This window comes from Lagenorhynchus albirostris, chromosome 2 (genome assembly GCF_949774975.1).
Source record: "Lagenorhynchus albirostris chromosome 2, mLagAlb1.1, whole genome shotgun sequence".
Lineage (NCBI taxonomy): Eukaryota > Metazoa > Chordata > Mammalia > Artiodactyla > Delphinidae > Lagenorhynchus > Lagenorhynchus albirostris.
In genome coordinates, this window is record NC_083096.1 from 179,523,082 (window position 1) to 179,543,853 (window position 20,772).

Here is a 20,772-nt window from a genome sequence, read left to right on the forward strand (position 1 = left end):
AAGGAGGGGCTTTGGGAGAGAGGAGAAAATATGATGCAGTAATTTTGGAGAGGGGAAAAGCAAATGTCTAGAGTCGTATTTCAGGATTTCTGAGCAGTGTTAGTACTTGTGTATATTTGTCACTGTGAATGAAGCTAGAAATCTGTGTGCTTCTCTCTGGCTACATTCAGCCATTTGGCTACAGGCTGTGAGCAAGTGGGAGTTAGTCTGGGGCTTTGCCAGGTGAGCTTGTGGAAGGATGGAGGGCATTTGAGTGGGCGTGTCAGAAGTATGGCCCGTGGAATCCAAGCTAGAGAGATGAGAGGCATGAGGCGTGGCTAATAGTGAGAATGTGGAGGTCCATGGATAGGAGGTCAGCAGATTGCTGGAGGGGGTGAGGACTGAGGTCAGGGCCTGGAGTCTGGGAGATGTGGCCAAAGTGAGATGCACACAGCCAAGGCTGCAACAGACCTGGTTACTGCTCAAGGTCAAGGGTTGACCATGGGAGTGGGCAGACACTCTGACAAGAACCCTGCCTTCTGGCGGCAGAGATAAGGGAGAGCAGCCCTGTGTCTGTGTGTACAGGCACCGTGACAAGAGGCTTCACTCTTGAGATTCTTCTCAGCTTGAAGCCAAGGAGGTCATCTCTCTCTAGAGACCAGGATCATTACTACCAGCTGGGGCCAGAGGGGAGAGTCACTTAAATGAAGATATCCCTCATTAGTGGAACTCTGGCCATCCAGAAGTTCCAACTGTGGCAATTGACAGGTAGAGTTTATGAACGGGTTTCTCAGAGGTGTGCACAGCCTGAGCCAACCTTGGGAACTGCTGGAACCAGAGACCCTGCACAGGGAGGGGACCGTCCCCTTGGCAGGCTTATCTGCCACCCTCTCCACCAGCGACACTCTTCCCTGCTCCCCTGCCCCCCATCACACTCACACTCATTCCTCTGCCCTCGTGCAGCCGCTGTCGGTTTCCCTTACCTGGATACCTGATGCTCTTCAAGTGAGAAATGACGTTGCTGTAGTAAGTATTTTCAGCATTATCCTTGACCTGCAGGAGAAACACAGAGCAGTTCACCTAATGGAGAAGGGCCGTCCATCCAGAACTATCCCCGCTAATCCAGCTATTTTGTAAATTGGCTGATTGGGCAGAGGCGCAAGGGCAAGGAGGCAGCCCACCCGTGCCCCACTTGTGCTGGGGGAGACCATCTGGCTGTTCTTTGCCACCAAGTGCCTGGGCTCCCCTGTCTCTTCCAGAAAGACAAGATCTGAAGCATTTTGGCAGCTTCCAGGGAAAAGAGCTTCTTGGTGGTGACTGGTGATGTCCTCAAGGAATGGCCAAAAGTCACTGTCAAGATATCCCCAGTGACCCTGTTTTGGGCAATGTCAGCCACAGTCAGATTCACTGTGTTTTTTCATTTGTTTGTTTTTGGCCATGCGGCATGCGGAATCTTAGTTCCCTGACCAGGGATCGAACCCATGTCCCCTGTATTGGAAGCATGGAGTCTTAACCACTGGACCGCCAGGGAAGTCCCCAGATTCATGGTGATGCAGGGGCTTGCTCTGAAGTGCTCCCTTCTTCATCCTCAGGACTTTTGACTGAATGAAGGAAAGCCAGATGTCCAAGGCAAAACTGCTCCAATTCTGACCACCGCCATCCTTTATCTATTGTATGAGTGTTGACTTTTTAGAAGTCAGAATAGTTGCTTTTTGTGAAAAAGGTCTATGGACAATGGTTCTTTTCAGTCAGTGCTGCTGATCCATTCTTCCACTGGGTATAAATTCAGACTTTCTTGGATTTCTGATTGCCATTTATTTGTTTTCTAAATGTCTCATCTGTTTTTGTTCCTCTCTTCTACCTTTTGTGTTAAACTCTGTTCTATACTTTTAGTGTACCATTTAACTGTGTTAGGTTATTAGTGGTTGCTCTAGTGACTACCACATACAACTTATCACAATCTATATCAGGTAAATACTAACTTAATTCTAGTAAAATATAGCAACTTTTTTCCAATATAGCTCTATTTTTTCCTCATTTTTTCTTCTTTTTTTGTCATACATTGTAAAGCTAATACTACAGGGGTATAATTATTGTTTTAAACAATCTTATGGTTTTTTTAAAAAAAGAAATTAAAAGAAGACAAGAATATGTATATATATATGTGTATGTTTGTGTATGTGTGTGTATATATATATATATTTACTATTTTCTGGCAGTCTTCATCTTTTTCTGTGGATTTGAGTTGCTGTCTGGTGTGATGTCCTTTCAGCCAGAAGGATTTCCTTTAATTTTTCTTGTAAGACAGATCTGTTAACAATTATCTCAGTTTTACTTTAACTGGGAATGTCTTTATTTTGCCCCATTTCTGAAGATTGGTTGACTGGACATAGGAATCCTGATCGTCAGTCATTCCACTGCCTTCTGATGCCTTGCTTCTAAAGAGAAGTCAGCCATTAATGCACTGTCAGTCCCCTCTATATAATGAACCCTTTTTCTCTTGTCAATTTTGACCGTTTGATTTTGATGTGTCTAGGTGTTTATCAGATTTGGAGTTTGCTGAGTTTCTTGGATTGGTAAATTATTGTTTTTTCATCAAATTTGGGAAAATTTGGCCATTGTTTCCTCAACAGTTTTTTCTGCCACTTTCTCTCTCTGCTCTCCTTCTGGGACCCCCATTACATATATGTTGGGAAGCATGATCTTGTCCCCATGAGTCTCTAAGGCTCTGCTCATTTTTCTTCTAGTTTTTCCTTTGTTCTTCAGATTCAATAATTTATTTAACCTGTCTTCAAATGCACTGATTGTTTCTTCAGCTGCCTCAAATCTGCTTTGAGCCCATGTAGTGAATTTTTCATCCTTTTATGATACTTTTCAACTCTAGACTTTCCATTTGGTGCATTTTTATAGTTTCTGTTTCTTTATTGAGATCCTTTTTGAATCATTGTCATCATATTTTCCTTTAATTCTTTGAACATAGTTTCTTTTCATGCTTTGAACATATTTATGATAGTTGTTGAAAGGACTGTCTGCTAGGGAAATCCCTGGTGGTCCAGTGGTTAGGACTCCATGCTTTCACTGCTGAGGGCCAGGGTTTGATCCCTGGTCAGGGAACTAAGATCCCACAAGCCACGTGGAGTAGCCAAAAAATAAAATAATAATAATAATGAAGAAAGTACTGTCTGCTAAATCACTCTTGGTCTACTCAGAGTCAGTTTATATTGACTGCTTTTTTTTTTCTCCTAAATACGGATCACATTTTCCTATTTCTTTGCATGCCCAACTTTTTCTTTGATATCTGGACATTTTAGATAATACATGGCAGAAAATCTGAATTTTAATTTTTTTTTTTTTTTTTTTTTTTGCAGTACGCGGGCCTCCCACTGTTGTGGCCTCTCCCGTTGCGGAGCACAGGCTCCGGACGCGCAGGCTCAGCGGCCATGGCTCATGGGCCCAGCCGCTCCACGGCATGTGGGATCTTCCCAGACCGGGGCACGAACCTGCGTCCCCTGCATCGCAGGCAGACCCCCAACCACCGCGCCACCAGGGAAGCCCCTGAATTCTGATTTTTAAAAATTGTCCTGAGGGGTTTTTGTTGTTGTTCACGTGACTGTTTAGTGACTTGCCTGGACTTCTTCTGCAGTATATGTCTCACAACAGTATATAGCAGCTGATGAGCCTGCTGAGGTCTTAAGTCTTATTTTTAATTTTTAGCCTGGGGCCATCTAGGGTCAACATAGTCTTGTGGCCAATGATTTTTGCAGAGGTTGCGCTCAAACCCCATGAGCCCAAGATTTGCACTCTCTGCTGATGGATCTGTATGCGGGTTGAGAAGCACATTCAAAGCTCAGCCAGTTACTAAGTCAGCCTCAGCCTTTACTTTCCATCAGGGTTTCTTGGGAAGCTTATACAGCCTTCCTGTGGCTCATCTCCCAGTTAAATTTCTGACTGGTCTGCCACTTGCCACTCACCTCAACTAGGACTGCAATCTCAGACCATCAAACCTGCAGGTTTTCCGTTTTCTGTCTTTTCGGTTGTTTGCTACTTTTACCAGCAGTGCCCCCTGGGCATGGGTTTTCAAGTTCTACTCCAAATCAAATTAGTCCCCTGTACCAAGCAGTGAAGCTGCTGGTTTTCCTGTCCATGCTGCCCTGATAAAACTACCTTGCTGACCAAGTTAGGGGAAGGGAATGGGAACAGCCCCAGGCAAGATGTCCACAAACTCCCATTGTTCTTACTCAAAATTCTAGCCATTTATCATAAATAAATGCCTCACCTTGTTATTTGTCTTTGGTCCATTTCCAGAGCACTGATACGGTTGTTTTTGACAATTTTATCCAATATAAAACTTGTTTGGGGGTGATTGGATTCACTGACCACTTCTTGCTACCTAGACATAAATCCCACCCTCCAGACTTTCTGAGAAATGCAGAGATGTTGGCTTTGTCTAGGGGGTTGCAGGCTTCCTCTTGCCCTCAGAGCAGTTTTTGTCAAGTGGACCCTTCTGTGATCCCAGCTCTTTTAAGTCAGCTCGTCCAAGTTATGCAATGTCCTTGAGGTTGGTGACACAGAAGGAACACAGTAACTGTGAGCAAGGACTGGAAAAAGGGTAGGTCTTTCATTGGGTGAGTGTTTCCAAGAACGGTGAGCTCAGGAACGGATGAGGAGGGGCAAGTAGGAAGACCCTTTGTCTACACTTAACACCTTGTTTTGACACCAGTTTCTAACTCTGCATGTGTAGTTTCAGCTTTACCTCAACGAGGGCTGCCAGCACAGCCAAACCATCCGGTGCTTTCTGAGCCTGGTCGTAGCTCTTGTATTTAGAATTGTAATGAACGATGTGAATCTGTGGAAGCAAGAAAGTGTAAGTCGAGGGCAGTTCCTGTAAACCTCCAGTGCTTCAGGTTTTCAGGGAAGGAGGAAAATAAAAAAGGGTGCTCCATCCCACACCTCAGCTGACCCACATAAACACCTCTGACCACCATGTCCCTCCCTCTGGGCTACAAGATCTGTCAAGACCAGAAAGTTCTCCAAGAATGCAAAGAGTATGAGTGGTATTCTAGGGAGATGGCAATTCACCTTCCCCCAGGCAGACAAGCTGGCAGAGTCCAAGGGATCGTATGAGGCCACTGGGTTCTCCTGAGGTCTCCCTAGAGTGGGCATGTGCCCCCTTACCCCAGGAGGCCACTGTAAACCTGTGGTCATCCTGAGCAAGAGGGGGAACCGGCAAATCTACCACAAAGAAATCCGGTTGAAACTAAGGAGGGCTTGCCCCACTCTGTGGGCTGTAAACTCCTACGTTGGGGTGACTTCTGTGAGGTCAGGGACCCTGCCCGAAGCCCCAGCACATAGCAGTGATCAGTGAATTGTTGTAAATGAATGAAAAATAAACTCAACCTCAGGGTGACTTGACTCAGCAAAGCCTTTTTGGCTGTTTTAATAAGAAAAGTGACTATGGGGTTTGAAAGAAAGAGGATCCTCAGGGTACCTCCATCACATATCTGATCCCATCAATGGTGTGCTCGGAACCACTGATCTCCAAGGAGGCGCCACCCCAGTGGAAGTGCATCTGCTGGGCTATGTACTGGGTACCATTGGCAGCCGTCATGCACGTGGTGGGGGGCAGGCTGATCTGTACTGGAAGAGAAGACGAGGGGCAGGGAGTGTGCAGATGGGCGTGGATGGCTCAGGTCTACAGGTGAGGCAGCTTCCCTGTTCACCTGCCCACTCCTGGGGCAAGCTGGTACTATAGACAGGCCTAGACTGCCATGAGCAGGGTGACCAACAGAGAGGGGGCACCTGGCACATGGGGAAGGATGGTGACCAGGCACTGAGTAAGCTGGGCTGGACAGGCACCCGTCCCAGGGCACGCACCTTCCCACCCAGGACCAGAAGGTCAGGGGCAGGACCTCCAAGTGGCAGGTCCAGCTTGTTAGCCCTAACGAAGGGGGGAGCCCTGAAAAAACAGGGCTAATGAGTGTGGAAATCAGAATTCCACTCTCCACCTCTGGCCAATTTTGGAATTTGCCCACAGGGTAGGGATAGGAAGTAGGGCCTCTTGGACTATTTTGATTACTTTACTACCCAGGGTGAGTACTCTGTCAGGTCAAGTTGAGGTCATTATCTTCTCTATGATGTGGTTAAAATCTTCATCCCATATCGACTTCTAGAACTAGACCAACTACCAACCCATCCCACTTCGTAGAAAGTAGCATCCCTGCGGGGCTTCAGTACTTTTATTTTATGGACAAGGAAGCCAACCTTGGTAGAAAGATTTGCAGAGTCACTCAGTTCACTGGTCAGGGCAGAGCTGGGCCAGAACTGGGCCTGGACGGGACATCACCATTATAGGCTTCAACTTGTCTTCAGAAGACGAAAGACCACATTCTGCGGCAAGTCAGGGGACACACAGACTCTTGGCTTGGGATTGAATTTGACGTGATCATCAACAGATGCTTTCAAACGTTAGGTTCTTGCCGATGGGAAAATGGATCCCTCTTCCAGCTTCCTTTTGCCCTGTGCCCCACAGACTTTCTACAGGGAGGTTACTTTGGTGAGACAGCTGCCTTGTTCATTCCACTGGCTTAGGTCTTAGAGAAATCTCTGTATTTTGGAATGACCCAGGCAAAAGGGAGACATGGAGAGTGACCCCAGAAAATGACCAAGAAAAATATCTATGAGGGTATAATTTAGGACTTGAAAAGGGACAGTCAGCATCTCTCCTGATAACAAGGTTTTTCTATTTAAAGTCATCGAAGATGGTTATAAACAAGTAAATTTTCTTAAAGAGCAGACAGTAGGTATTTGATATCTGTCAAATGACCCCTTCTTCCCTTCCAAATTATCTAAAGCAGCAGGAAGCTGTGATGAAATTCATAACATAATATGACAGAAGGCAGAAGTCCAGCCTCAAAGATTTTTACACGCCCTTTGGCAGAACAGGTGCTTTGTATTTAGTGCTTAAACTGTAGCTGGCCTCAAAAATCACTGCTCATGTGAGAAAAATGGAAGAGGTTTTCAAAGGAGATATGCAGTCATCTGTTCCCAGAGATTGGAGAGCTGAGGAGAGTTAGTACCACAGGAGCAATAACAGAGATCCAGACAAGCATGTTTCCCTTGAAACACAATTCCCTGCAGACAGAATGTCTCAATTCTCAAGCTGTGTCCATAGAATCGCACAGGCCAGATTGAAAAATGGCGGCAATTCTGGGCTTATCACTGTGCTTCTGCAAAGGTGAGGCCAAATATCTGTCCTCCCACAAATCAACTTGCTGAACCTTCCAGATTCTGAAAAAAAATGGATTTAACTTGCAGAACTTACTCCCCTTTGTTTGAAACTAATTTAACCAAGTTCTTATCAGACCAGAGAAAAAACACATGATCTGAGCATTTACTGTGCTCAAGAAACAACTGCAAAGCGTCAAGGTTACAAAAGACTGAGAAGCTGACCATGATTGGAGAAGACTAAGGAGATATGATGACAAAATGCAATGTGTGGTCCTGGATTAGATGCTGGACCAGGATAAGGACATTCTGGGCAAGTGATGAGATTCAAATGAGGTCTAGAGTGTAGTTCATCATGTGGTATCAACACAGTCCAGCTATAAGATAATAAAATTAGGGGAAGTGGGAGAAGGGTATTTGGGAACTCTGTACTATTTCTGCAATTTTTCTAGCCTAAAACTATTTCAAAATAAAAGTTTAAAAAAACAAAGACAGAACCAGTCTTGCTCCTGCAGCTTTCAAAGATCAAAACCTACTCAGGGGACTTCCCTGGTGGCACAGTGGTTAAGAATCCGCCTTCCAATACAGGGGATGCGGGTCTGATCCCTGGTCAGGGAACTAAGATCCCGCATGCTGTGGAGCAACTAAGCCTGCATGCCACAACTACTGAGCCTACGCTCTAGAACCCGTGAGCCACAACTACTGAAGCCCGCACACCTAGAGCCTGTGCTCTGCAACAAAAGAAGCCACCGCAATGAGAAGCCTACGCACCACAAAGAAGAGTAACCCCCACTCACCTCAACTAGAGAAAGCCCGCGCAGCAACAAAGACCCAATGAAGCCAAAAAAGAAAAATTAATTTTAAAAAAAGTAGAATTTGAAATTAAAAGCACAGTACGATTTACATTAGCACCTCCCCCCCAAATTAAATAATTAGGTATAAATCTAACACATTACATATAAGATCTATATGAGGAAAACAGAAAAACTCTGATGAAAGAAATCACAGAATAACTAAATAAATGGAGAGATATTCCATTTTCCTGGATAGGAAGACTCACTACTGCCAAGATGTCAGTTCTTCTCAATTTGACCTAGAGATTCAATGTGATCCCAGTCAAAATCCCAGCAGGTTATTTTGTGGATATCAACAAACTAACTCTAAAGTTTACATGGAGAAGCAAAAGACCCAAAATAGCTGACACAATGTTTAAGGAGGGTAACATAGTTGGAGGACTGATGCTACCCAACTTCAAGGCTTACTATAAAGCTACAGTAGGGACTTCCCTGGTGGTCCAGTGATTAGGACTCTGCGCTTCCACTGCAGGGGGCACGGGTTCCATCGGGAACTAAGACCCCACAAGCCACATGGTGTGACCAAACAAAAAGAAGTATAGTAATCAAGGCAGTGTGGTCTTGGTGGGAGAATACACAAATAGATCAGTGGAACAGAATAGAAAGCCCAGAAAGAGACCCTCATAAATATATTCAACTGATCTTTGACAAAAGAGCAAAGATTATCAACGGAGCAAAGAGAGTCTCTTCAACAAATGGTGCTAGAACAACTGGACATACACGTGCAAAAAAATGAACCTAGGCACAGGCCTTACACCCTTCACCAAAATTAACTCAAAGTGGATCACAGACCTAAATGTAAAGTGCAAAACTATAAAATTCCTCGAAGATAACATAGGAGAAAACCTAGACAACTTTGGGTACAGTGATGCCTTCTTAGATACAACACCAAAGACACAATCCATGAAAGAAAGAATTGATAAGCTGGACTTAATTAAAATTTAAAACTTCTGTTCTGCAGAAAAGAATATCAAAAGAATCAGAAGACAAGCCACAGACTGGGAGAAAATATTTGTATAAGACACATCTGATAAAGAACTGCTCTCCAAAATATACAATGAATACTTAAAAGTCAACAATAAGAAAACAAATAACCCAGAGACCATAACAGACACCTCTCCAAAGAAGATACAGATGGCAAATAGGAAAAGACGCTCCACAGCATAGGTCATCAGGGAAATACAAATTAAACCAACAATGAGGTGCTCCCACACACCTAATAGCATGGCCAAAGTCCGGAACACTGACAGCACCAAATGCTGGCAAGGTTGTGGAGGAACAGGAACTCTCACTCACTGCTGGTGGGAATGCAAAATGGTGCAGCCACTTTGCAAGAGAGTTGGACAGTTTCTTACAAGACTAAACATACTCTTACCATATGATCCAGCAATCACACCCCTTGGTATTTACCCAAATGAGCAGAAAACTTATGTCCACACCAAAATCTACACACTGGTGTTCATTGATGTTTATAGCAGCTTTATTCATAATTGCTGAACCTTGGAAGCAGCCACAATGTCCTTCAGTAAGTGAATGAATAAGTGAACTGTGGGGCATCCAGACAGTGGAATATTATCCAATGCTAAAAAGAAATGAGCTGTCCAGTCATGAAAAGACACGGAGGAAGCATAAATGCATGTTACTGAGTGAAAGAAGCCAATCTGAAAAGGCCGTACACTTCTGCCAACCTGCTGTAGCCTCAGAGAGTAACTTTGGAAACAGGAACGTGATACGGGTGATAAAATGAGGCTTTCACGAACTACGTGTGGAGTTCAGTAATCCAAATCACAGCTATCTGAGGGCTACTACCTTCACCAGCCCCATCGAGGGCAATTGGTTTTATTTTCTTAATAGTGCAAAAAGGAAATCTGAGTCCTATGACCGCCCCCCCATACACCTGTGCGAATGGACAGTAAACTGTCCCAACCCAGGTGGGAGTGGAGAGGGAAGTTTCCAAGGAGGACATGACCGAGGAATCAGACATCCGGGGCCTGGATCCAGCTCGGCCACTAGAGACTGCGTGACCATAAGTCCCTTGGCCTCCCAAAGCCTCTGGTTTCAGCTTAAAAAATGCCCCCCTCTGGGCTTGTCATAAGGCTCAGAGGAGACGAGCCCACTTGAAAAACATCAGAAGGATGTCTGCAAACCTTAAGCAGGATTTGATGGTTGCCCAGTCTAGGCTTCTGGAATGGAGGCCCCCAAAACCAGCTTTTCCTGTCTGACCTTCCCACATAGAAAATATGGCAGATCAGACCTGGGCACAGATCAACAGAACAGACAGTGGGTCATGTGGCTTCTCGGTGTTGCCTCTCTGTCCGCTGAATTTCCTGCTGGTTGGGTCAGAGTGAGCTCAGAGAGAGGCCAGTGCAGGATGAAGGGGCCAGTGGGGAACCGAGTCTACAGGCGGATGCTGCCCAACCAGGGACGAAGTACCAGGGCTCGACACCGGTCTGCCCCGAGTCTGAGGCCTGCAGCCCCCAGGCCGCACTCTGGATCTCTGAGCATACAGCTCCTGGCAGCCTTGCCTGCCTGCCTCCCCCCGATGTCCGCGCGGGGACGGGAGCCTGTCGCCCGCCCTTACCTGTGTGGCCATTGTTCATCATAAGGAACGCCCCGTGCTGGACCTCGTAGCCTGACAGGTTCAGAGCCCTCAGGGAAGGGTTGTACCACACTTTCTCCCTCTGCAGGTTGATGGGCGACTGTCTCTTCCCCCCGCAGTCGGGGTACTCCCTCGGCCAGTGTGCTTCATCCAGCACCCCATCTGACACAGGAGAGAGTCCAGGGGGTCACAGTGCAAGGGGCTCCCTGTGGGCACTCACTCAGGGCCCGCTCAACAGGAGGCCTGCAGAGGCCACGGTCAAGACCAGAGGCCTGTCTTCTAGAAAGCAGGGCCAGGCCTCCAGAAGGAGGTGGGAGGGGCACCTAAATCAGCTCCACGGACCCTGGTGTCTGGGGGGCTTTGGGGCTGGTTCGTAACTTTCCTGTTGCACCCACTGGCCCTGAGAACATGCCTTCGTGTTTTGAAAGCAATGGATGTCTTTAATATATAGCTTTGGTTTTCCGTTTACGTGACTGTCGGCTGATAAATGCACTCAAGGGCTACTTGGGCTTGGCATTGCCTGTGTTACTCTCAGGGCCTTTTCCTCACTTCTTCTGAATGGCAGTTTCTCTTTTCCAGCCCCCAACAACACCACGGCCCACTCCACGCCCTACGCCCTACGGCAGGACCTCCCCACCTCCTTGCCTGACCCCTCCCCTTTAACTGGTTCCCAATATGGTAAAGACCACCTGGGTGCCTACACTTATGGATTCAGGACAAGAAAGGAAGCATCGGGTTCAAGGATGACCTAGAATGATTAGTTGAAAAAAATATCAAAATAAGGAAATTTACCTTTTTTAAGGTAGTTACTAATGACAGAAGAGAGGAGAGAGGGTGATAAAAGCAAGTCATTATAATGGGTGACTCGGCCTCCAAACAACTGTGGGTCCTGGTCTCATCCATTTGCAGTAGGGAATCCAGCTCTCTTTCCCCCTTAGGGGACAGCGTCACCCATAGCTTGTTTTGAGGAAGATGTTTGTACTTAGGCCTCTCACAGCTTCTCGGTTCAATAAAAAGGCAATTCTTTTTTTCTCTGTTCCTCTCTTCACTGTTTAATAATACAAACCAATCTGTAGACAATTCTTTCCTAGGGGTAGGTGCCAGGAGCAAGGCCAGACGTCTTGAACAAAGCCCCTTCGTGGATCAAAAGGTTTTTTAACAGCATTGGTGTTTCTCAAGTATCCCCGACAGGCATTCGCAGCAGCTGCTGCCGGGAGTTCTCCTGGCGGAGTTCTCCTGGGCAGCAGGAGGCTGTGTTGAGCTGGGGAGGACAGACTCCACTGTCGGAATCCTCTCTCTTCCTTACCCTCGAACCACACCCAGTACCAATGAGCCTGACCGAGCAGAAGCCCCGGGGTCTCGTGGCACTGGGCCGGGTAGGGGAATCCTCTGGTCCAGACAGAGCAGTTGGTCAGAGTCAGCTGTCCCGCCCTCTGAAGCTGGACTTCCTGAGCCTTGCCACAATGCTCCTAACTCTGCTGCCCTTGACTTAGAGGACACACATCCACCCTGGGAGGACGCTTCACCCTGTATCTGCGGCCAGGGCAGACTGTGCAGAGAGCAGGCTCAAAACCCTGCTTGCTCCTGGCTCCTGCATCAGCCAGCGGCCACGAGCATCCTCTCCGGCCCCATGCCTCCATCCAGGACAGAAAAGAGGGGGACCAGGTAGGCGTTCTCTCCCCTGCCACACAGAAGGGGTGTTTAGTGTCTGAACCCCACTGTCTTCCTCTCTTTGGTCCACACGCGGGCCGGCACCTGTGCTAAATGCCAGGGTTTTCCACTTCACGTCCTATAAGTGGGGTTCTGGATGTGAGACTGGGTCTCAGCACGGCCACGGCGGCCAAGAGAGGCCAGCCTGGAGGCCATGCAATGGTCACTGGGTTCTCGGCACGTCGAGACGCTCTGGATAAACCGTGTATCATGAAATTTCCAGGAAGAAAGCTCTGGCAAACCCCACACCCTCGGTGGGGCTGCAGGGAGCCCCCTGCAACGGCTTTACTTTCTGTCTACACAGACCAAGAAAGCAAATGGCTTTGCCCTCGTAAGCACTAAGTGGGCTCTCAAGCCAGCTTCTGGGGCAGCAAAGCAGAAACCCTGCGGGTGGCTCCGGGATCCGGGAACGGGGAGAGTTCTGCCCTCCGCTCCTTAGCCGAGGTCTAAGTTCAGTATGCTCTTGCCCCAGCCCGAGACCTTGAGACCCCAGCAAGCACCGTACGCAATCATCAGGCATGGTCGCCCCGAAAGGCCAGGCTTCGTCCTCGAGAAGTGGGTGCCCCCTTCCTTGACGTGATGGCAGAAAGGCGGCGTGCAGCCCTTGGGGTGGGCCTTACCTGAGTAGGTCCACTCGGCCCCGTGCTGGGCCTGGGGTCCCAGGAGGAGCAGGGACAGCAGGGTGACCAGAGCCGTCATGACGCTGTGGGTCTGGAATCAGGGCCGATTCTGGGGAAGCTCTTCTTTTAAAAGTTCAGAAACTGTAAATAACAATTTACCGAGTGTGGTCAGCTGATCCACACTTTGCTGCACCCGCTGATAAACAGCACGGCCTTCTCACTGGCTTCACTCAGCCAGGTGGTGTGCACCTGTCTCAACAGCCCTGGCATCAGCCGTGACGTGTCCACTTACCCAGGGGTTTGGTTGTTCACTGTCTGATTTATGAAAACTCACTCACAGGGTCCCACAGGGCAGCCTTTGTGGACGAGCAACTACAGGCCAGGGAAGGGCCCAAGGCAGAGAGGAGCAGGATGGAGAAGCATTCCCAGAACAACGGCATTTCCTGTGCCCTTGCTCCTGGCAAGGGCGGCCCAGGGAGCTGGTGAGGGGCATCATGGGTGCCTGAAAATGCCAGCCGGATGCGGAGGGGTATTTCCTGCCTGTCTCAGCAATCGACACCTGCCACTCATGCAGACTCAGGGCTGCCCTCAGCCAGGCGGTGAGAGAGATGGCCTGGGTCCCACGTATTGGGCATAAAGTGGAGAATCCAACTGGCAGCAGTCCTGTTCTCATCCTAATTCTTAAATCACTGGTGGACCCCTAGCCCCAGCTCACGAGTCACATCCCAACACGTGTCCTGGGCTGTCCGAGCTGCTATAGGCGTCCGAGCTTCTCCTTGGGATGGATTTGTTCTGACAGCCGCAGTGCGCTTGGTCACACCCAAACCCACCCAGCACGTCAGATCAGTGGATTGCCTAATCCTCCTGCGTTCACTTAGGTAAACAGTCCTTGAAATTAGCTGAGGGAGGAACTTTTGAGTTTATACCTGCTGACAGGCCAGCTCTTCCCATGCCCTTCAGAGAGGGCACAGGTGAAGGGCAGCAGCGTTCCTGGCCAGAAACAAAGGACCATCTTGTTCTGCAGAACAGAGCTAACGCCCTCTGCAGCCTCTTTTATCTCATGGCCCACTTTTTGCTGCAGTCTGAGGGTTGATGGAATGGCAATACGGTATGAATTAATGAATGAATGGCATGACAGTAGCATGAATTAACCATGGTAAAGAGCAAGGATTCTGCAGCCAGACCCACAGGGTTCAGATCCCTGCTCTGCCACTTACTAGCTGTGTGACATTGGGCAAGTTACTCAACTGCTCTGTGCCTCCGTTTCCCCAGTTTAATAGGATTTAATGATAGTACCTCCTCCTGAGGATTCAATAACAAATCTGTGTGTAAATAGCACCTGGTTTAGCACCTGGTGTGTATCATTTCCTTTCTCATTTTACGGAGAAAGGAAATGAGATCGTTGTCACCCAGCCTGTTTGTAAGGGAACTAGAGGTGAGAATGAAGGACTCGATCTCCAGCTCATGGAACTGCTTCCCATGATTTCAGAAATAGGAAACACACTCTCCAGTCTTTGCTAAGAAAGTCAGATCCCTGCCCGCTGGGCCCCGGTCTGGCTTAAAGGGCCACCTTGTGAGACGCCAGCTCTGCTGAGGACAGCAAGATGGGCATCAACCTTTAGGACCTTTTAGATGCACCAGGGAGCCCCAACATCCTGCTCAGAAAACAGAAACTGAGACATCTGAATTTTTTTCTTGAGAATGACACAAAGAATTAGGGAACTGCAGAGGGAAGCAGAAGGATCACGATGTGGGGAAGCCAGGGAGGCTTGCTGTGGTGAGAAGGAACTCTGAGTAAGCCCGAGCCATGAGGCAGGGGAAACTGCAGAGAGAGGGAGGCAAGAAGGGGCCATGGGGAGTGAGAGGAGATGGGGAACAGATGCTCGGAGAAAGGAGGGCTCCTGGACCCACATGGCCACTTCCAATGGTTCCTGGGCTCTCACGGGAAGTGCGGTCCTGAGGTCAATGCTTTGGGATGCCCAGGAGAACCCTGGTGCTTTCATTGCCCCACAGAATCCTCGCAGTGAGTGCGTCTGGAATGTTAGCAGCCCTCCCATGGAGCCCTACTGCAACACAGGCCTCCACGAGACCTGCAGTTTTGCCCTGGTTTCTCCGTATCTTTGGCTCAGGAAGAGCCAGGGCTGGCTGGTAATCTATGCAGCTAATGCTGAGAATAAGTGGTTAGAGTGAGTGATTAAGTTAATAAAGCAATCAGACTAGTCAAGACCCATCTGCTAACGGGACACGTTGCCAGAGAGTGGTGGGGGTCCCCTCCCTCTCCTAGGTAGCATACTCCAGGGATCTCATCCACACCAAATCAGACACTTTTGTTTTTGTTTTTGTTTTGCAGTACGCGGGCCTCTCACTGTTTTGGCCTCTCCCGTTGTGGAGCACAGGCTCCAGACGCGCAGGCTCAGCGGCCATGGCTCACGGGCCCAGCCGCTCCACGGCATGTGGGAAATTCCAGGACCAGGGCACGAACCCGTGTCCCCTGCATCGGCAGGCGGACTCTCAACCACTGCGCCACCAGGGAAGCCCGAATCAGACACTTTTGTTGCCTACTTTCTAACTCACTGTGTTCTTCAACCCTAAAATTCTCCATTAACTTTGAACATGAGTTTCCGCCTCGCAATTTGCAAAGCACATAGTTTGCTTGGATTCTGTTTCTCTTGTGCCACATTCCACTCTGAACTTGCTTGTTCTGCCTTCATCCAACCACATCTCCAGCTCATCAAGGATGTATCTTATGCTCAACTCTTGTTTTTCTGGAGCCTATGATTTGAGCGGCTGTCTGAGACGTGTTGACAAGTGTGCCATTTTTAATCACAACGCAATGTCAGAAATGAGGAAGATTTGTTCTTCCTTGGTGCCACGACAGCTCTGTGATGGAGGCCCACTGAGGCCAAGAAAAAGGGAGGGCAGCGAGGTGTGGTCAGCCCAGGTAAGCAGGGAAGTACTATCCGCCCACATAAACAGGGAAGTACCATAAGCCCAGGGGAGCATGGCGGCACCGTCAGCCCAGGTGAGCCAATGCTCAGCTTTACACAGGACTGGCATGGAAAATGAATCTGGGGGACTTCCCTCGTGGCACAGTGGTTAACAATCCACCTGCCAATGCAGGGGACAGGGTTCTATCCCTGGTCCGGGAAGCAACTAAACCTGTGCGCCACAACTACTGAGCCTGCGCTCTAGAGCCCGCGAGACACAACTACTGAAGCCCACACACCTCGAGCCCGTGCTCCGCAAAGAGAAGCCACTGCAATGAGAAGCCTACGCACCGCAACGAAGAGTAGCCCCCGCTCACCTCGACTAGAGGAAGCCCACGCACAGCAACGAGGAGCCAATGCAGCCAAACAATAAATAAATAATTTTTTTTAAAAAATCTGGCTACGTGAGAATATGCACATTTTGACTCTAAGTAATACAGACAGGCCATTGTTCTGTTTCATTCAGGAGTTCCAGCTCTGGCGTCCTGAAGACTGAGTCATTCTGGACAAGTTAGTTGTCTAGATGAGTAAAGGCTCAATTCTATTTAAGCGCCAAGACGTTTAGTCCACTTTGGATTAAAACTTCTAAAGTGGACCCAGGGAACTCTGCTCAATATTCTGTGATAACCTAAATGACAAAAGAATTTGAAAAAGAATAGATACATGTATATGTATAAACTGAATCACTTTGCTGTACACCTGAAACTAACACATTATTAATCAACTATACTCCAATATAAAACTTAAAATTGTTTTAATATTTAAAAAATAAAGTATACTGTGCTCTTGCCTGCTTTCTGAAATAGATGAAGCTGAATGCAATTAAACTTTTTTTTTTAAATATGTATCTATTTTTTTAGCTGCACCATGAGGCACGCGAGATCTTAGTTCCCCGAGCAGGATTGAACCTGCACCCCCTGCAGTGGAAGCGTGGACTCTTAACCACTGGACCGCCAGGGAAGTCCCAGTTAAACTTTTTTTAATGACTGAGACCCACTAATATACATATCAGTTGTTATCCTGCATTGTAATATATTGACGCCCGCTGGGCCTATAATTATAGATTCTTCTCCCTATGTGAAACAACCCTAACTGTTATACTTTTGGATTTCTTATTTTATATTGAGGGGGGGATTCAATTGCTCAAATATTAAAGCAGTGTACACCTATGTTCACGGGTGAGAGCCAATTATTAACATGCATAAGGCCAGGGCAGGACCAATCAGAACAGAAATGAGACTTCGTGCTAAGGCAGGGTCCGGAAGCCCCTGCTCTGCCAGGAGTTAACCCTTTAGTTGATGGATTATAAAGAGATTGGGAGATCCTGGGGAAAGGCTGGGCAGCTGGGGCCCTGGAGGTACCAGGGTGTGTATGTTCACTTTTTAATAGTTACTATTGCAACATAGGCTGCCAGCTGTTTCCTCTTAGCTGTCAGTTTGCCTGCCCTCCTCTCCTGACTTACTTGCTGTTTTTGACCTATTTGGCCAGCGATCAGATGACTGCACTTCTCAGAATTATATGCACAGGAAGAAGAGATAGAGCTGAATTGAGAGTCCAGAGGCTGTTCTAAAACCAAAGAACGCAAACACTGAAATATTCGTTTTGACTACTCACAAAATTTTTATTTCCTTTCTGACTTTTGGTTATACCCATATAAGTGAAGCATTACTGAACTGTCAAGTTAAATAACCTACTTGCAGAATATTCAAACGTATCCAGCCTCAATTCAGTGGGGCCCATGTTTTCTCTCACCAGCCTCTTAGTGGATGAATTCCCCAGTCTTATAGGGTATTTCCAGTCTCGTCTGTCCTCCTAGAACTCGGCACCTATCATTTAATCTACCAGCAGGCATTTTCCTCCATTATATCTATTCTTCTTCCTTACTGGGTACCAGTAACCCACATCAGAAAACATCCAGACCAAAACCCTGGTGGCGATTCTCCATTATTAACATACGGATAAGCAACGTAGTATCCAAATACCTCAAAATATTCACAGCTCAGCCTGCCATCCACATTCTGCGCCCCTTGTCTGTGCAAACTCACCGTAGGACCTGCTGTTGGAGTTGGAAGTCCCATTCGCCTCTCCTTCTGGCTGTCCCTTTGGCTTCTTGGAAGACTCTTGGGCCAGGTCTTGCTTCAGTCCCTATTATGTACTCCTCCCCTAGTTGATTTCTGTAGGACAGGTTTGTGTGCCTTCACCTCCACCCTTAACTGTTCAACATGCGATTCCCAATCTATACTGAGTCCTAATTCTCCCCTTACCCCCAAGGGACTGGTTACACAAGTAGAAGACTGTGACAAATTGCCACAAAGTCAGTGCTTAAGACGAGACGATGTTATTCTCTTAGAGATTCAGAGGTCAGAAATCCAAGATCAGTTTCACTGGGCTGAAGTCCAGCACAGGCAGGGCTGGTTCCCTTCTGGAGGCTCCGAGGGAGAATCCATCCCTCGTTCTTTTCAGCTCCTGAGGCCACCTGCACTCCCTGACTCACGACTCCTTCCTTGAATCACACCGATCTCTTGCTTCATTCATCACATCTCCTACTTCCTCCTTTGATCTTCTTGCCTCCCTCTTATAAGGATCCTTGTGATCACATCTAGGGTTCACCCAGGTAATCCAGGATCATCTCCCCCATCTCAGAATCCTTAACTTAATCACCCCTGCAAGTCTCTTTTGTAACATTCACAGGTTCTGGGCATTAGGATGTGGAAATCTTTGCAGGGCCCTTATTCAGCCTACCACAAGGGTTCAGGAGACTACCAAGCTAAATTAAACCACGAGTAGCTGAAAATGGGATTTAGACTTTAAAGAACAGAGGAACAAATCCACAATGTCATGAAATACACCAGGAAAGGAGGGGCTGTGGGAGAACAAGATGGACAACAGCTGATCTGTTGGGAGAACACACAACTGCCAGGCACTTTGCTGAGCTCTCAGTGGTCATAATGGTATGACCAGAGTCAGCTGGTTGGATTGGAACAGCAACCCAGCAGCCCGAAAAAGTCTCAGTAGCACGGAGGAGAACAGGTGTAGCCAATCTGCCAGGTGTGGGTGGGACCAACACCCTCTGAATGTGTCATGGGAGAAGGAACCGTCAGCCTTTGGCTTGAGTCATGCATGGGGTGCCTCTGCATCAGATACAGAATCCTTTGCTCTGTGCCCACACAGCCCTCTAGAGGACAGAACAGTACAATGAAATTAAAAATCTTCAGCAAAGGTTATCCCAATACTTCAAATGTGGGACAAATTACTTTTTTTTTTTAAATCTCTCTAATAGCATCAGAGATCATCAAGGCAGAGTTATATAAATAGGATAATATATCACCAGAGGTTGGGTTTGTCCCAGGAATGCAAGGTTGGTTTAACATTTGAAAATTAACATAACAAAAATAGGAGAAAAAGGTACCAAAAGCATTTCAACATATGGAGAAAAATCAATTGATAAAATTCATCATCCAGAAGAGAAAATCCACTTATAATATTTTTTAAAAACTAAGGAAAGGGCTTCCCTGGTGGCACAGTGGTTGAGAGTCCGCCTACCGATGCAGGGGACACGGGTTCACGCCCCGATCCGGGAGGATCCCACGTGCCACGGAGCGGCTGGGCCCGTGAGCCATAGCCATTGAGCCTGCGCGTCCGGAGCCTGTGCTCCGCAACGGAGAGGCCACAACAGTGAGAGGCCCTCATACTGCAAAAAAAAAAAGAAAAAAAACAAACTAAGGAAAAAGGGTGGATTTCTTCAATCTAAACTGTAGATAAAGAATATCCACAAAAAAAATTCTACAGCAAACATCACACTCAGTGGAGAAATAGTGGATTTTTCCCATGAGTTTGGGAAAAAGAACTAGGATGCTACCACAACTTATATCAAATTCTTCCTGAAAGTCCAGGCAAATACAATACAGGGGAAAAGCTTTAGGTATTAGAAAGGAAGAAATAAAACAGTCTTATTTAGATGACATAATTGGGTAGGTGGAAAATCCAAAAAGATCAACAGGTAAATTATTACAATTAATGAGCAAGTATATAAAGCTAATATACACAAAGTCAATATACTAAATGCAATTGTATTTCTATATAACAGCAACAGAAAATTAGGAAATAAAACTTAATTTTTTTTTTAATTTAAAAACTGATTCCACTACAGGAACCGTCTGCATCATGTTTGTAAATTTTTTGTAAAACTAAAACTATTCTAAAATATGAAGTCTATTTTTTAAGTATATCATTTACAATGGCATCAGACAATATCAAATGCCCTTGGATAATTCTAATAAAAGATTATTGAGGGAAATTAAAAACGTTAATAACTAAAAGAATAGGCAAGAATTTCTTAAACAAGATATAAAGAAAAAGATTGTTTGAACGACATTAATATTAGAAACTTTAGTTCATCAAAACACCATACCCAGGCTTCCCTGGTGGTGCAGTGTTTAAGGATCGTCCTGCCAACGCAGGGGACACGGGTTCAAGCCCTGGTCCAGGAAGATCCCACATGCCGCAGAGCAACTAAGCCCATGCACCACAACTGCTGAGCCTGTGCTCTACAGCCTGCGAGCCACAACTACTGAAGCCCACGCGTCTAGAGTCCGTGCTCCGCAACAAGAGAAGCCCATGCACCACAACGAAGAGTAGCCCCTACTCGTGGCAACTAGAGAAAGCCCACATGCAGCAACGAAGACCCAACTCAGCCAAAAATAAATAAATAAAATAAATTTTTAAAAAAACAAACCACCATACCCAGTGAAAAATTAAGCCCTATAGTGGGAGAAGATATTTTCCAACATTCATGTCCA

The 20,772-nt window shown here is 47.0% G+C and overlaps 1 protein-coding gene across 5 annotated transcripts in view; it reads right to left on the minus strand.

The window, feature by feature from the left end:
- The window catches only part of CA6 (carbonic anhydrase 6), a 45,496-nt gene extending 27,346 nt beyond the window's left edge, over positions 1-18,150 (minus strand). Inside the window, exons 1-6 of one of the 5 annotated variants that reach the window (XM_060142829.1) lie at positions 13,702-13,721; positions 12,987-13,127; positions 10,639-10,818; positions 5,468-5,616; positions 4,733-4,825; positions 963-1,032 (exon numbers count right to left, since the gene is read on the minus strand). In XM_060142829.1, the coding sequence (XP_059998812.1) occupies positions 963-1,032; positions 4,733-4,825; positions 5,468-5,616; positions 10,639-10,818; positions 12,987-13,065 (571 nt within the window). In that variant the 5' untranslated portion in view covers positions 13,066-13,127; positions 13,702-13,721. Of the gene's footprint in view, positions 1-962; positions 1,033-4,732; positions 4,826-5,467; positions 5,617-10,638; positions 10,819-12,986; positions 13,128-13,701; positions 13,722-17,955 lie in introns of those variants that run through there. The other 4 variants (XM_060142827.1, XM_060142828.1, XM_060142826.1 and 1 more) reach the window with 4 other exon arrangements.
- Between the last annotated feature and the right edge of the window lie 2,622 nt (positions 18,151-20,772).